We start from the raw sequence: 17,454 nt of genomic DNA, 5'->3' as shown, positions 1-17,454 counted from the left end.
CAGGACTTGTTGTTTTTGCAGATACAGACTAACACGGCTACTCCTCTGATACCAGCCAGGAAGACAGTCGTACAAATGCACAGAATGGGGAAGGATGATCCAACAGCTGGAGCCCTGACCCAAGACTTTTGTTTGGTGGGCTTAAGTCCTTGCCACAGACTTCCTGAATGGACTTCAAAAGTCACTTATCCTTTCTGCCTCAACTTCTGCCCTATGTCACAAGGAGTGTGGTGGGGATAAATACATTAAAAGAATGAGAGGTGCTCAGATAGTGTATGTACCTAAGGCAAAAGTGGAAACCTCACTTTTTCACAGACAGGCCAATTTACTTTTCCCACATACAACTCTGGGAAAACCAGCAGTTCCTGGTAAAGCTTTGTAAGTATATGCAACAATTTTGGCCACTCATGAGCAGGTTTTTCCATTTTTTCCCCTCTTGAAAATTTGTCTTCATGCATTTTACACGTTTAACATTTTAAGCTTGCCTACATTTTTGCATGTATAACATAAGGAACTCAAAACTCAACCTACCCTTAATCAGGATGCCACACTCCAGAAGGCCCCAGAAGACAGGCCTGTCCTCTCCTACAGGCAACCTCCCAACTTTATGGGGATTCTCCCCAACAGCCACAGTCTATACTGCAGGAACACCAGTCCTGGGATGTTTTCTTGCAACAAAGCCCACTGCCAGCTTTGTCCACATATCTGTTCTGGGAATACCATCACTGGACCTAACCAGGTTATTCACAGAATCACAGGCACACTCTCATGTTCCTCAACTAACATCATATATGCCATCATGTGCCAACAATGCCCAGATGCTTTGTATATTGGACAGACTTCAAACTCTTAGACAAAGAGGTAATGGGCACAAAAAAAAAAACCCACTCCTGATCCACAAACTGGTCAGCCAACATTTTAGTGGAGTGGGCTATTCTGTTAATGACTTAAGAGTGTGTGTCTTACTGAAGAGGAATTTTCACACTACTTTGGAAAGAGAGGCCGCCGAACTCTCTTTTATATTCAGATTCAACACATTAACACATAGTTCGAACCAAGATGAAAAATTTTCTGGGTCATTATAAGGGCTCTTTTGCATACTTGGCTTAATCTAATTCTTGACACCCCCACCCCCCCACCGCCTACTCTCTGATTTGCTCACCTTGATTTTTTTTTTCTGATTTGTCAACCTCGATTACTATTATTGGTTCTCTGTGACTTAAATATTGAGACTGTTCTGGTATGGCTATGGTCTGAAGAAGGTGGTCTGTCCCACGAAAGCTCATCACCTAATAAATTATTTTGTTAGTCTTTAAAGTGCTACTTTACTGCTTCTTTTGTTTCAAAATTTAATGTTGCATTATATATCACAAAAGCCTTTTGAGCTGAAACAGCACAATGGATTCTGGGATGTAAAGTTCTGGGAGGGGAAAAAAAAGTGTGGGATAGGGAGGTGGGCACTTCAGATGAGGAAAACTTTAGAAACACCAGTGTAAGGGAATCTTAAATCAAGTTGTTTCAAGGAGGAGAGATTTAAATACTCGTGTAAGTCAAGAGCCAACAGGCATGCACATTCAATAGGAAAACCTCCAGTAAAATCAACTACAGGTTGAACTTCTCTAGTGCAGTACACTCATCTGGCAACATCCATCATCTGGCATGATTTTAGTTAATTGGACAAGTACTTATCACGAATGTGGCCAAGTTTCCCATGGCTCCATATTTTATGGCCACCAGTCCTGGCTCTGTGTTCTGTGCTGATATTCAGCTGTAATTTACCCTCAAATGTCTTCTAAGAGCAGTGGAACTGTTTGTAATGCTGCTAGACAATATTGGCCTCCCATGATCCAGCAAATTCTTTTGTTCAGCACCAGTCAGATCCTGAGGGTGCTGGAATAAAAGAGGTTCAACTTGTACAGGCAAAACTCCGACTTCACCTGAAATCCGACCTACAACACCCCTACTATTCCAGTCTCTTCTGAATAGCAGCCACCAAGTGCATAGTGATGTTCATGATGTGGACAAGCGTTTAAAGGTGCCAGGCTAACCCGCTTCCTCTGTGCTGTGGCTGACATTGCAAAATGATGCTGTTGATAGCCAAAGGCATCTGCATCGAAGATGGAAAGGAAAAACCCAATCAAAATGTTTCTGCATTGAAAACATTTATTTTACAACAGTGGTTTCAGATAATTTAGCGATCTTTATTTTAGTTGATATTGAGACATACATTACACAAATTACCATGCTAAAACATAAAATAATTCCTTCTGCTTTAACTGTAGGTATGTACAGGAGCTCAGTAGTATCGAGTGTTACAATCCACAAAGTTCAGACAGCCACATCTACTTACATACAATTCAAAGTATGGTCCTTTAGTTACATAACAAAATATATATATGTCTATACATATAATTGATTTTCAGATGCTTTGATCCTTTGATTGTTTTTACAACTGCTAACATTTTTAAACATGGGCTTTTCCCTCACCCGCCCAGGGCTGAAATACAGTGCAAACGTAAAATGCATTCTCCCATTACACCGTTAGCTCCCACTGGCTTTGTAAGAGGCCGATATGACAAACCCACAGTGAACTGCTTATCTCAGGGCCTTACTCACATGCAAAATTAACAGAAGCCTTGTTGGATGCCTGTGACAAGGCAAACCAATAGCTCCTCCTCTCCTACCCCAAAATGCAGGAAGCGGCAGGGATGTGGCGGAATGACAGCAATTGGCTGAAGTGGCACGCATGCATCAAAACAAGAAACCAAACAGCAGAAGTCCTTTGAGCTTGGCAAAAGTCAAGGTTCATCTATTGTGGCAGGAAAAAAAGTCATTTCAAACAGCTGAGAAGCAAAAGGAGCCCGTCTTGGTCCCCACAGATTTTCACATTTGTGCTGATTGCCATTAGCAAAAAGAAAACAGAGGTGAGTGGCGCTTGTACTTGGTGTTCATTTTAGGCAAGGCCTTTAGGGACCTGTGGATCAAGCAGGATCATCTGCCATTCTCTAACCAAAATGACTACAAGTAATTTGGCGGAAACATGAAGATTGGCCCCCTAGGCGTGGCTTTGAAAAGTCACCAGCTGGTTTTACTTTACAATTCATAATCAGTTCCATACCACCCTTTTGAATTCAGTCTGTTTGTGCGCAACGAAAACTGGGGCAACTGACTCAGAGCTCTTATTATTCATGATAGTCATTCTAGGAAGGAGGGAAGACTTTGTGGACACACAGTAACAGAGGATTCCCCCGCCCCCGCCCCTCCATACATATGGCATGACAATTTTACTCAAACACTTTACTAATTCTATTCATTCAACAGGTTCTCTTCATTGTCTCCTTCACCTCTCATCCAATCTCAGATCTACTTTTCCATGCAGTGAAAGAAGAAGTTGTGATTCTGGGCACACCAAGTTCTTCAGTTCACCTGCCTGAGAATTCATAATAGTGCTGGGAGACAAATTTCATGTTTTACCACTGAAGAAAGACAGCAGCAAGTACAAGGTGCACATATGTTTTGTGACTATATACATGTGTGCATATATACACACATACACCCTATACAGCAATCCCATACTTACAACAAGGCTTGGACCTCCCTCAACTGAAGACTACATTGAATCCCCCACTGCACAGGAAGCAGTGTAGCTAAAACCAGCACAATCATGAAATATTGATGTATGAGTTAGACCTCCAGAGATTATCATACTGATAATGTTAAGATATTCCATTCACAGCAGCCCACGAGTTAAAATCATTTCAAGGCTCACCCTTACCCTCTGTGCTATTGTTGGCTTTCATTTCCTTCTTTTAAAGAAGAGTAAGAACAGGTTCATACCAGCTTCACGCCTTGTCATGGGACATGATCAAGTGGTAACTGACAGGTCTCATGGATGTCTTCATATTGTCAGATGGGATTTCAAATATGTCAGTCTTTCGGAACCAACTGCTGCACACAAAACATGATCAGCAATTATCCACAAATATCAAGGAACCATTCAGTGTTGGTTGCGTAAATGTAGTCAGGAAGAAGATAGCCATTAATTCTTTAGAAGTCTAATCAGGTCATATCTGTGTGTAACCACCTGATACCTAGCATTTCCCTCTAACAGTAAAAAGAAGGGTGCATGTAACATTGGCATTTTACTTTCAAATGAAAATGTATCTTCCTGAATTATGAAATTTGGCATGGCAGGCAAGAGAGTTTCCCTAATGTAGCTAAACCTTTGAAGAAAGCACCTTCTTGGAATGAAACCAGGACTTCAGGCTTGTAGTTTTATTTACTTAACAAATGAAGTCTCCATATGCAGTATGTGAAGCAGACTATCGGTTTTTATTGGACTTGAACACCGACAAGATTTCCTGACTTTTCCCATCCCAACATAGCCAAAAAAATTTAAATTTTCCATGCCATCAGTATTATTTCCTTCCAAGTACAGAAGCAGGTCAATGGTAACTATAAACAAGAAGGCTTCTTCTACAGATGGGAGCAGGGGCATTCAAACAGTTATACGTGTTCAGTTCATCCCAACCTCACACTATGAACAGCTGTACAGGAGCTGAGTTTCTGTGCTCTAGTCCAAAGATTAATGCAGGCTGCACAGCACCCAGAGCGGCCAGTAAGAGGGAGGAACTGCAAAGTGGCAAAAGCCTCTCAGTCCGTCTAGCAAGGGGCCTTTGTAAAAGCTGAGCCAATGTCCAGTTGCACTGGGCAGGGAAAACTGCAGCACAACACATTTCCTAATGTATTTGGAAATGTCAAAAACACTGAAGGAGACCAGAAAGGGGCACAAACTAACTAAAGAAACAGGGCACCTCTCTCAGGGCCAGTGTACACTACCAATAATCAAAGTCTAGCCCTGTTAATGCACACACAGGGCCTAGCATACTACATAATGACCCTTCTATAAAATGGATCAGAAACAAACTTCAGATCAGCCCCGACTTCGTTATATCAGTAGCGTAAACAGGCTCTGACAAGGTGGGTTTTAAAAACTGTAGTCCTGCTACCACAATGTTGTTGAAAGACTTAGTACCACATTAACACCTTCCTTTTGAACCCGTTCTGCACATAAATTTCAAAGAGCATTGTATATTTTAAAACACTGAGCACTAATATCTAAAGCAGTTTAAAAATGTTACAAATCTAAAAATAAGTCTAAAGATATGGCTCTAAAATGTCACTGCATGGAATTCACATAAATCTACATATCGGATGCCATCAAGATGTTTACATAAACAAATGTATATACAGATAAATAGTGAACTTCCTACATACATTACCAATGAAATTAAACTGGCATTTACAGGCACAGTGCCCCATCAGTTACTTCAAGTGAAGATTCTGACTTGTCATTTGTTATAGTAGACAAAGTTTGGGGACTTCCATGTCCAGAGAAAGAATAGGGCACAATAAATGCATCACCAGCTACTTCAATGGCAGTTCTGCCATTATGAAAAACGGATGGTATTTAAATATTCATTGATACTGAAGCAGCAGCTTTGTTTACATATCATACCTAGGATTTGTAACAAAACGTGTACGTAAAGTCAGTGATCCTCATTAGGATACACCCCAGACTGTTTGTGATCTCAAACATCTCATCCATCTCTGGGATACCAAACAGTTATGTGTCTATCTACTCTGGGAGCTGCTGCTCTGAACAGATGTTATGACCTAAATGGGAACAACTGAACAACCTGGACAAAGACCTCAGGAAATGTAGAAAATTTACCTTATAACGTAACTTATAAAAAACAAGTTCAAGTTACTCTGGCAACACGTGGAACATTAACGCTGTTTAAGTTAAGTGTTTAGAAGGAAACATTCTGCATCTAAGTCAGTAAGAATGGCCTTGAACTTTACTTTCCTTGTAATTTCACAGGCTTTGGTGCCCATTGGAGCTTCACAGTGAAGCTGCTATTCCACTTCTGGTAAGAACAATAAATGCCTGCTGCTCCTTAGCGTGCATGATTTTAGCTAAGAAACCACTATTTGCCACCACATCGTGTACTCGCTAGGTGTGTACAAAGTTTGGCCATTCTGTAATTACAAAAGTGCAAGTAGCAGTTTAGTATTAGGGCTGTTTACGTAGAATATATGTCAAATAAACAGATGTGGGCAGTTATTTATTGGCAGGGCTCTTTTTAAAATAAAAGCCCAAAGATGAAAATGAGAATGGATAAACTTTCAAGTCTTCTGGTTAGATAATACAGTGCATCTTTTTTCAAATAAGCTACATTTAAAACAACCACGTGTTTCATATGAAAACTGAGAAGTGAGGAAAAACAAAGGGATGACCCTGTTACAAAAAAACTTACACTCAAAAGATTTAAGATATTAAACAGTAAGGGAGGGAGTGTATTATGTCTTGAGAACAGAGTTCTGGGATTTCCCTTACAATATAACCACTTATCATAATGCATGGTCTGCTAATTTAGAGTAATTGAGCAGTTGATTTGTCCATATCCAAAGGAAACTACCACATTCAGAATTTAGGCCAAGTTAAATTATTAAAAAGGAGGAAATCATGGACTACAAAGGATTATCAAGTGCGTTATAGTCAAATATTATTTAGCCCTCCCTAGCCCCCCCAACACACACTCCACAATTTGGTGCACTTTTAAACTTATTCTCTCGTTGCTTGTTCCAAACAATGAAGAAAATGAATTGAGGGGTCATCTTTAACCTTGATTTTATCTTCATCACATTCACAGTTTTAAGATTAGTTTGTATTTAAAAGCACAGAGGACTCCTTCATTTTGACACTGTTTACAATAAGGTCCCAGAATGGACTTCAGTGAAGTTTGAAGCTAGAGTTAAAAAGCTTCATCCTGCCTTTAATTTCACACTATGCACAAACATCCTGTCTCTATTAATGCAAATGAAGCATCAAATGAAGCGCTACAGAAACTAAGACACAGTATCTGCTCTTTCACAACTAAAGATCAAAGTTAACTTGGATCCCTGAAATAAGGAGTCAACTTCTTCACATTACGTTCATTCAAATGAATTGATGTTTTCATCAGTACCTCTAGACCAGTGACTGGAGAAGGAAGAATATTCTGGAGCGTAATTAACACACACTGAAAGAGTCCTTTCATCATATCACTAGTCTCTTTCATCAGCTATGCAGCTAAAACGTACAGTTAACTTTTACCCAGTATCATTCATTGATGTGTAGTTTACAAAAGTAGCTTTAGCTAGTAAGCATCTGGGGAATTAAATTTGTATGTCCTCACGTACTCCAGAGTAGAACACAGCACTAAGTACAGGTTTAGGCAGAGTCTACACTAGGCCATTGTGACACTAGTTTTGATCTGGAATTTATTCCCCTCCAAAGGTCTTTAGTTAAACAAGAACCTAAAACCAAATTGTGACCGATTTCAAGACTGCACCAATTTTTTTTCTCATAATGCTGAATACCAAAATAAAGATCACAACACTAAATCGCTGTTTGCCCAAGATACGCTGGTAATAGCATTCAAGCAACTTCAAGTTTATAGGACTATCAACTTTCATCAAATGTTACAAAGGGAAAAGTGGCTCATAAATGACTAACCTATCTAAACTCTGCTTAGTTAAGTAGTACTTCAGATTCCCTTTTGATACCACAACAGGATCCAAGATTGTCAAATACACACTTCTGCATACCCCAGACTTATAAGCAATTGTATTCATGCACCAACAGTTAAGGGGAAATAAAAATCTGCTTTAATGTGGAGAAAGATGAATAATGTTTTGCCTAATATGTATGGCAGGCTTCCAAACCAGATGTTTTCAATAATCTTGTACTTTCACTATGTGCAAGGTTATAGTGAAATATATTCACAAGAACTTTTTTTTGCAAATGAAGGCACAAGCCACACAGTCTTCCATAACAAACTATGCTAGGTTAGTCCAATGGTAGTGCTTTACCCTACTATGGCAAGAGACCTTAGTTCAGATCCTGGGCTCTTCTTCTATAGTCTGGCAGGGACACCTGAACACTGCTAAGCATCCTCTCCAAAGAGACGCTTCTGCCATGTGAAAGAGCAGCATGGGAGACTCCCAAAAGGAATGTTGGCTGGCAGGATGTCAGTCACTTTGTAGGTCCTGAAAAAGTGTGGTAGGGGGTGTGTGACTGGAAGAAAGATGTGAAGGAAATGGGGAAGAACGGATTTAGCAGACATCGAAATAGAAGAGGCAATAACCATCAAAAACCCTCTGTGTATAAGTTTACTAACAACTCCCCTAAATACTTATTCAACATTTTCTACGGAGAAATACCTTAAAAGCAAAATATATCAGCAATTCAGCAGCAAAGTAAACGCTTCTGTGACATCTGAACATACCTAAAATTCTTAAATTAAACCAGTTTTAAACATTAGACATGAGTTCATTCAAGAAAAGGACAGGAAACTAAGTTTCCACAATAATTTATGTTGTGAAAAATAAAATGTTTAAGTCAACAAATCTCAACAGAATATTATGTGCAAAGTATTATAAGATATCAATGCAAAGTGAGGGGTATTGTTCTCAAATAGCCATTTACAAATTCAAAAAAAATTGTTCAAAAAGGGACATGGTCAAGTTAAGAGCATTTTTTTTAAAAAACAAGTGTTCACAACCGTCTCACTAATAGCATTTTAGGTCATTTAAAGAGAGTTTTAAATCCAGCTTGCTTTCTACTATTGATGTTATTTGTCTATCTTCTGTGCTGCCTTCATCTGGACAATGAAAACACACTAATCAGTTCCACTTTAAGATTCTCACGTGCTAATAAAAGGCTGCAATGTTGGTCAAACACTGCAGGGGAATACTTCAACAGTTTCTGCTTTAAGTAAAAAGTCCCTAAAAATAATTTCATTAACTTTTGGGTTTTGTCACAACCTACATTTTGAGCCTATATTATCAGAGAATTCTTATTCTGCATAAGAACCTGTCCATCAATTTAAAGTCTGAAGAGCGGAAACCTTAAATGAGAGAAATGTGTTCAGGGTAATTTTATTTAAGCTGAAAACCAACATTAAAGACTTCCTGCCATACAACGCTGTCATTTTTCGGTTCTTTGCATTGTAAACTTGCTTAGATAGAAGTGCAGGGAAGACTGGAAAGGCTAAAAGCAAAGCTATTTTAAGATCTTTGCTGCATTCACATAAATCTGGTAACTTCTAAGGTATTCACAGTTCAACTGCACGGAAGCAGAGCAACTTGTGTATGACTGATTTTACTGCCTTTAAAAGATCTTGTCTGAGGCTGGTACTACTGCTTAGAATGCAGAATGTCTCCATCATACCTTACTGTGAAAACTCCTCAATATATATAACACAAACAGACATTTAACATAAGTCCATACATGCTATAAAAAGGGGGAAAGAAAAACAAATAAGACCATAGCTAAACTGCTTTAAATACTGCATGCTACAGCACTTCATGTATCATCAAGATACGACACTGAAGGTGACAAAAGGCTGAAGGAATTACAAAATATTCTCGGCAGGTTGGAGGCTGCCTTCTGACAGTGGCAAAACTTTTCCCCCTTCCCATTTGCTATTTCTAATGTTCATGATTCTAGTGCTGAATTGGCCAAGTGTGTATTTATCCATTCTCAATCAGTGTTTCCTAAACTTAGTTAAATCCATCAGTGTGGTAGCTGGGGTGAGAGTCGGTTGTGAGCTGGGTCGTCTCTGTAGCTGAAGCTGGTTGTATCACAACAGGCGTGTCTGTGGCCTCTGAAAAGTGAAAGCAATGTTTGATTGGATAGGGGAAAATAGTTTCCATGCAAGCAGCAAGCAATTACACATCCCAGTGACTGGGCCAACAACACACTTCCACACACCCCTCTTTTGTAGATCAATCTTAATTCGTTATTCACTAGATGGAGTTCAAATCAAACAAGATGACACCTGTGTGCTGGATATATTATTTGTAGGAATAGTGTTTTAATTTACATATTAAGAGCCACACACAGAGAGCAGCCATTACTGCTTTCCCTCTTAAAAGCGTAAGATTCCAGACCAAGTGAACAAAGCAAAATACCCACTTCAGGTACTATTTCTTTTTTAAATCCTTTTCTTGCCTCACAGAAATAAGTTTCACTTATAAATGCAAGGAACTATGTAAAGACTAAAAGTATATTTCCCCTCTCTAGGTGATATCTGTGGGAACTGAATAGAAGAGTCCCAACTCAGCAAGAGGAGAAGGCTGCAGAGCAGCAGAAAAGGTGGCATAAAGTAATATCATCCTTCCCTTTGCTCCATGGTAGTTGGAGACTAGAGAAGCTAGGAAGCCTCAAGGTTTCAACAGGGGTCATTAAAAGCTGCTCCTTCATTTCCTCACTCTGCCCACAATTCAAGAAGAGAGCTACACATGGTCCAGCAACTGAAGCATCCGTTGGAAAACATGAACAGAATGCAGGGTTTGGGCTGACAGAAACTATTTTTAAATGAAAGCTCAGATTCTGTGTTAATTGCTCATATTGAATATACTTATCTGGGAAAAACATCTTCCTTCCCACATTCCTGCAGCAGTTTGCAAAGCTGATCTGACATTTAACTTAACGTGCTTTCTGTGTAAAAGGCCTCTATACACAAGTACAAGAACCTGGTTGGTTTATGACTTCGGGTATTCCATCTCCAATGACCTGCTCCTCACCTGCTATTAATGAGACTTACCCCTTTCATCCGACTGTAACTGTGCCTCCAAGTCCTCTGGAGAGACGTAGTATTCCTGCTCGCTACCTTCAGGAGGTTTAGGTTTACACTTCCCACAGCAACAGTTACAGCAGCAACACAGACAGCAACAGCAGTAGCAACCTGTGATGAGCCCACAGAACACAAACAGGGCCTGCAGAGAAGAGAGGAAGAGGAAAAACATACACAACATGTAAGAAGCAGTCCCATAGCACCTTAGGGACTAGTAAGTTTATTGGATCATAAGCTTTCATGGGTAAATCTTTTAATAAAGACACAGCTCCTGTTGCCTAACCCAGAGCTCTCACGACAGCAAAAGAGGTTAGTTTAAATGGGTTATTTAAATAGTAAACCAGCCGCTTTGGATACAAGGCTCCTCAATGGAAGACAAACAAATATGCATAGCAAATATTTTATTTCCTAAGAAAACAGCATAAACATTTGAGTCCATTGTGAACATTGGCCTGCTGAGAAGGATTGGAAATACCAGAATAACCTGAGGAAAAGCACTCTATAGAGGCAATGCGGATAAAAGGAACTCTCTCCTTTCAAACCTTCTCCCAAGAGGGCGTAGGGTCAGGCTACAAAGGGGCAAAGCAAAACTACCTAAGAGGTAAGAATCGGACATTTTAAGCGGACTACTGCATCCTGAAGTAATTCCTGAAATTGGGTTATACTGAGCTACTGTTGCAGCTTCATCCTGATGTGTAGGTACAGCTACTCACAAAACAAATAAGAATTGCTCATCTCTTGCCCCTCACCAGGCACCGACAGCGTTCCTAGGGGCATCCACTGATGATAAAATACAGCTCTCTTTTCCACTGCTGCCTGGGAGGGTTCTTTTATTTCAGCAATTATCCAGTGACACAACTATTTTCTCACTCTGAAGGAGTCATAAGATGAAGGTGTTGGCAACTATGCAGGAAAAACATCAATGCCTGAATCATGAAGACTGGAAAACAGTCTTAATCAACAATGTAGGATGGTAAGTGAAATCACTGTACTAAACCACAGTGAGCTAGAAGAGATCGAGTTTCCTACTAAGAATTAATGTGGCTCTTAAGAAATTTAATTACTCGTGACATATTTGCAAGTGACAAATATGCACCCCACTTCCAAAGAAAAGAGAATGATTTATAGCTTATACATAACTCACATCTCCTCTTCTTTCAAACTCTGTATTGCTCACTGGTAAAGATCTCACAATTACATTTCAAGATTTGCTTGCATCTGAGTGCAGCAATATAAATAAGGAGCAAGTAAAACAATGGTTCTTTAGTACTGTAAGTTCCCAGAAACTCTCCACGAAGTATTTATTACATCTCCTGTTCAATGTGTATATGAAACTATTAAGAGTGCTCAGGAGCAAACAAACTACAGTGTTATTCACTACAATAACAATATTCAGTTCTGTTTTCATCACATCAGAACTGACTAAATGCAGCAGAATAAATAAATAATCCATCATCTAGGAAATTGAAAAGATATGGGCAAACTGGCTGAAGCAATGGTGGGTGTTGAGGGAGAAGACGGAAACACTTATGATCAGCTTGCCTGTTTAAGAGAGTGTGTTTGTGGTTTTGAGCATGAGCTTTCGTGAGCACAGACTCACTTCATCAGATGCTGGTCTTGGAAATGAGTCTGTGCTCACGAAAGCTCATGCTGAAAACTTTTCTGTTAGTCTATAAGGTGCCACAGGACCCTTCGTTGCTGTTACAGATCCAGACTAACTCAGCTACCCCTCCAATGTTTGCGGTTTGTGATTGGAGTTTGCAATCTTGGAATTTATTTGGACCAGGGTGTTTTTGTATAATCTAGTAGCAGTTCTTACTATAAAATAAAAACCCAAAACATTGTTTCAATCTGCATCTTGCTATGATGTAGAATTTGCTGTTATTTGTGCCTTTGACACACAACAGATTACTGTAATAGGTTCTACCAGGAGTAGCACAGTGAGACCACGTGGAAGATCAAGACAATGTAGAGTGCCTGTGGTCCAGCAATTGAGCAGCACTCGAAGCGCACGCCACCAATACGCAGAGCCATACATTTATAGGCAGTTATCTTTTCTCTTACTCATTTTGGGACCTTGAGGGGGTAACTGGAGGATGACTGAGTTGTGATTCTGACAAATAACTGATTATGGCGTGCAGTTTTTTGTGGGGGGAGGGGGTATTATGGGAACTTGTAACTGGAAGTTGGATGAATCAAAGAATTGTAAAAGAAAAGATTTTGCTAATGGCGTTTTAAATGTTGGGAGGAAGCTAGAGCTATGGCTTGGTACTAAAAATAGCAAATTAAATAGTATAAATATTCAATCATCAAAAGCAATATAGTACTCACTGAATGGCTGAGAATCCGTTCAGAATAAGCACAAAGAAATCTTTGTTTAATTTACCTTTGCCCACCAGCTGGATAGGACGAAGTATGTGTTCACATTCTCCTCTCCAAACTGCTCTGCTACGTACAAGCCCAGGGACCCATACTTATCATAAATGTTTCGTTTTGTGGCATCAGTCAATATTGCATGGGCATTGTTGATCTCTTTAAATTTATCTGCGGCCTCTGGATTATCTGGGTTCTTATCAGGATGATATTTCAATGCAAGCTTCCTGTGGAGTGGAGAGAAAATAAAAATCTCAGCTGCTTTTTTGCAATTCATCTTACTATAATGGATAGATTGATTTAAATGGGAGGCAAGATGGACAGGTCAGACAGGCTCTCCAGGCTCAGGCAAGAGTATTTACACAGTTATGCTTTACTTCACTTCCTCCTTTTCATTGCCCAACTGTCTCCTTTAGAGGGTAACAATATCCATCTTTCTTCATGGCCTATCCCACTAATCTAACAGAGCTTTGGGGGTTGGTTTCACATTGAGACTTTGGTACAAAGACAGAGGACGCTTTTTCTGCTCATCTGATCCAGCAACTTGTACTGTTAAGTTCTGAGTAGCAATGCTCCAACTGAAGTGGACATACATACAGTATAGAAAGTGCAACAAATCTATAAGAGGGTTCTGAAAGCCACAACTGACAATGCTGCCACATCGAACATGTATCATCTAGTAAACTAAACATAAAACTGATAATTATCTGTAGTGCTCAAATTATTGTGCAGAAATAGGCTACTGTTCAATTTAAGATGTATCTGTGGTAGAATAACTTTCATAGTTAACAGATATCAGAAAATCAGTAAAGACTCAAATTTGTAGCAATGTAGCTACGAGGGATATGGACGTTTATACAGACCGTTGAAGCCACTGAGTTGAGGAACAATAGGTTTGTCTGATCTTTGAGTGCTGTGTAAATTTGAAAGTTCAGACACTTGGAAGAGTATAAAAAGAGCCTCTGAAGAAAAACGTAAAATACCCTGTTAATATATATGAAAAGAGAACACAATCTGCATACTTTATTTGAGCTATTGTAATTCACTGGTCAAAATTAGTGTAATGTCAATGAACTATACTTGGCACTCTGTGGTGGTAGGAAATGGTTGTTTAACTTGCTTCAGAAGTGTACCACACAGGACCTTCAATTAATTATCATATTTTCAGACATATGCATGGAAAAAGTCTTAAGACACTTTTGCATGCGTTAGAATGCAAGTATGGAAACGCTTCGATGGGCACAGGAAAAAAAGAGGGGGTGTTTGGAACATGTGTGCACACAAATCATGAAATATATATGCACACGCTCAAGTTTTTGCAGACTTAAGATGAGCATGCGTGAGAAACGCCGACCCAGTGAAGACAGATTTAGCACAGTTACCATATTCCAAACCATCTACAAAACAGACTTGCACATTTACATTACGTAAAGTGAATTCTCCCTACTTCTTACATATAAAGTCTACGAGAACTCCATGAGACAGTTAAGGAGTTTGGAGATGATGGCTTCACTTCACAGTGCTCTGCAGTTTAATACAAATCATATCACTACTCATGTGAAACCATCACTGTGTAGTGAGGCTGGGGAAGAGGTTTGCTCTTCTAAAAAAAAAAAAATTAAATGAGGGAATAAGTTGCAGCTTTATAACACTAGGAAGCATACGGTCCTTGAAAGATGGTATGTAAAACAAAGTACAAAAGCAGAGAATCTAAATCAGATGATCACTCTATAAGAAAAGTTGTTTGCCATTTTCCCCAATAAGGTAAAACTTATTTCAGTTGTTAGGCTAGTAGCTTTTACTGCCTCAAATGTCAAGTAATTTGAAGAACTTTTCATCTAATCTTCAGATACTTGTGGGTCATTAAATATTATAATAAAGGTAACAATCTTATTTTGCCCGTTTGAAAACAAAAGAAAAAACAAAAAAGGAAACTTTTTCTCAAGAGCATCCACAAGCAAAGACTACTACTGACACCTAGTGTAATGTTCAAACCACTGCCACTTGTTAACTACACAGTCTACTGAACTGTTGCATAGTACTTATAAGCAGCAATTATACAAGAACATTACTGCGATTTTTCCCCCCAAAAAATAAGATTTAACAATTGGACAATGCAAAGCAGTTTCGGGTTTGTTTTTAAGGTTAAGTCAAACCTGGATTTAAAAAGAAAAAAAAACACAGAACAGTATTTCAAGTTTAGTGTGAAAAAACGTTAACTAATTTTTCCAGATATTAAAACATATTGCTGATACAAGTTAACGTACTTCATTTGTACTGTCAGTGCATGTTCCTTTCCTCAGGGAACCAGACATGACTGGACACAGAAAGAACATTACAGAATCATGTTTTGGTTTTTTTTTTGTGCTGGCAATAAACTACAGGACTTCTAAGTTAACAGCTGAACTTTTAGCACCACTTGTCTAAGCATGTTAGCATGTTTCAATTAAATATTGAAGAAATGATCTATAGGAATCCAATTCTCCAAAAAAGGCAGTTCAATTCCAATACTGAAATTTTCAAAATCTGCTTAACAGTTCATATGAACTTCTCTCTTCTCATCCCTTTTGACAGAAGATGAAACATGACAGTGCAAAGAGCTTTTCTTGTAAGGAGTGCTAATAAATATAAGCACAGACTACGTAAGATGCAAACATGACATTCTGACAACCTGCAATAGTTAGCAAACATGCTCTATGAAGTATCAGGAACCAGACCTTTAAACCTTTACCTGTATGACTTCTTTATATCATCAGAAGTGGCATTTTTGTCCAGTCCTAGGACATGGTACAATGATTCTCCGGAGGTAGACAATGAACGTTGCCTCTGATCTGCCATCTTGAACTAACCTGAGTGGGTGAAAAAACACATGCATTAGGACAGAGATACTGAAAATTCCATCTAAAATGAAGATGCTTATAACCAAAGGCCAGGCCTGTGACTTTTAAAGTCAACTGACAACCTTACCAGAGTTTTTATATGAACTTTTTTCTTTTTAAGAAAAGATTAAAAGTGTATTTTGAGGAGATGCTAGAAGTGACAAGCAAAGTGATTTACTTTGCTTTCATTGATCACGCAGCTTTGCGCTGTCAGTGAAAATAACTAAAACTATCAGAATAAATCTAGGCAATTCAAAACCACTAGACACTTATGGGACAGAAAAATTAGAAGCTGAGGCTCAACATAATCATTATGATGGAACATACACTCAGACTGTACTTAAAACATACTCATTTATAATCCCGGTAGTGAAAACAGAACAATTCAGATGCTACAGAACCAAACTTGAGGTAAACCCTTTCCCATTTGCCTCCTTCAAAATCCCTCTTTCAAACTCTCCTTTTCCCCCAATGCTTACAAAAACTGGATAACAATTAAGCCACTGGTGTGCTGAGCCCATCCTTTTGTTCCATATTTGCATAATGCCTAACACAATGGAGTTGTGGTCCGTGACAAGGGGTCCCAGGGGCTATAATAAGCTACTTGTCTTGATTAAATGAACTTTAAAGACACTCAGGACAGGTGTCAGGCTGACATCCCCGAACAGAGGAATTGTCACCCATAGCATGCATGATGCCGCGTAAGCTCACTAAATCCCTCCAGGCTCCACTGAGATCACCAACAAGGTCTGCAGGTGTGATGGTGGCTCCCCACCCCCCACCACCACCCCCAACCCACACCCCTCCAGAACACCAAGAAACTTAAGCAGTTTTCAATAGTGATCTAGAAACAAAAACATCCTGTACCTCATCATCAGGTCTCTTGACCATCCAGTCCACCCCAAAATTATTAACTGAGAATTACTCTTTTGAAAGTTTATTCTGAAAGTCTAATGTTTGTTAATTTTAATCAAAATGCTAACAGGTTTTGAGAAAAATTAAGTTGAACTGCAAGAGTCAAGAAAGACCCTTTGTTTAAAACAGTTAATTTATTCAAATCTGAATGCAGTGTAACTGCTTTAAGGCATCAGCCATTTCAAAGATGCTTACTATTGGATCAGGAATTTCAAATGCTTAGGAATAAAGTTACCATTAGAAAAAAGTGCCTATGTAAAATAGGGTACTTCCTTATCCAAGAGATCTGCTGCATTCATGTACTGACCCATGACCACTGTACTTCACTGGCAAACTGGAAATCAAAACTTCAAAAATTTCTTTTCCTCTCACGGGGAACTCCATAGACTGCTTGACAGTGGTTTTCTAGTACAGAATCAGATCCTTCAGGGCAATATGGAAGTCGCTATCCCCAACCACACCCCAAGCTTTTACAGCTGAGAATTTAACATGTGAGCAATAAAGGACTACCAGTTTATTGAAACACAAGGAACTTAACACTAAGATCTCCTGCAGCACAGCAAGTATTAATTCCAGCCTAATGCCTGGCAACTGACATGTTC

At 39.1% G+C, this 17,454-nt stretch overlaps 1 protein-coding gene across 2 annotated transcripts in view; it reads right to left on the bottom strand.

Moving 5' to 3' along the window:
* Positions 1-3,035: 3,035 nt before the first annotated feature.
* DNAJC5 (DnaJ heat shock protein family (Hsp40) member C5) overlaps positions 3,036-17,454 on the bottom strand; it is a 52,404-nt gene continuing 37,985 nt past the window's right edge. For both annotated transcript variants that reach the window (XM_075011642.1, XM_075011641.1), the window contains exons 2-5: positions 15,790-15,907; positions 13,072-13,285; positions 10,656-10,827; positions 3,036-9,713 (exon numbers count right to left, since the gene is read on the bottom strand). In XM_075011642.1, the coding sequence (XP_074867743.1) occupies positions 9,610-9,713; positions 10,656-10,827; positions 13,072-13,285; positions 15,790-15,896 (597 nt within the window). In that variant the 5' untranslated portion in view covers positions 15,897-15,907 and the 3' untranslated portion in view covers positions 3,036-9,609. The remainder of the gene's footprint in view (positions 9,714-10,655; positions 10,828-13,071; positions 13,286-15,789; positions 15,908-17,454) is intronic.

The sequence above is a fragment of the Carettochelys insculpta genome, chromosome 17, assembly GCF_033958435.1.
Source record: "Carettochelys insculpta isolate YL-2023 chromosome 17, ASM3395843v1, whole genome shotgun sequence".
NCBI lineage: Eukaryota > Metazoa > Chordata > Testudines > Carettochelyidae > Carettochelys > Carettochelys insculpta.
Note: the sequence above shows the minus strand (reverse complement) of the source record. Positions and strands in the feature narration are given on the sequence as shown.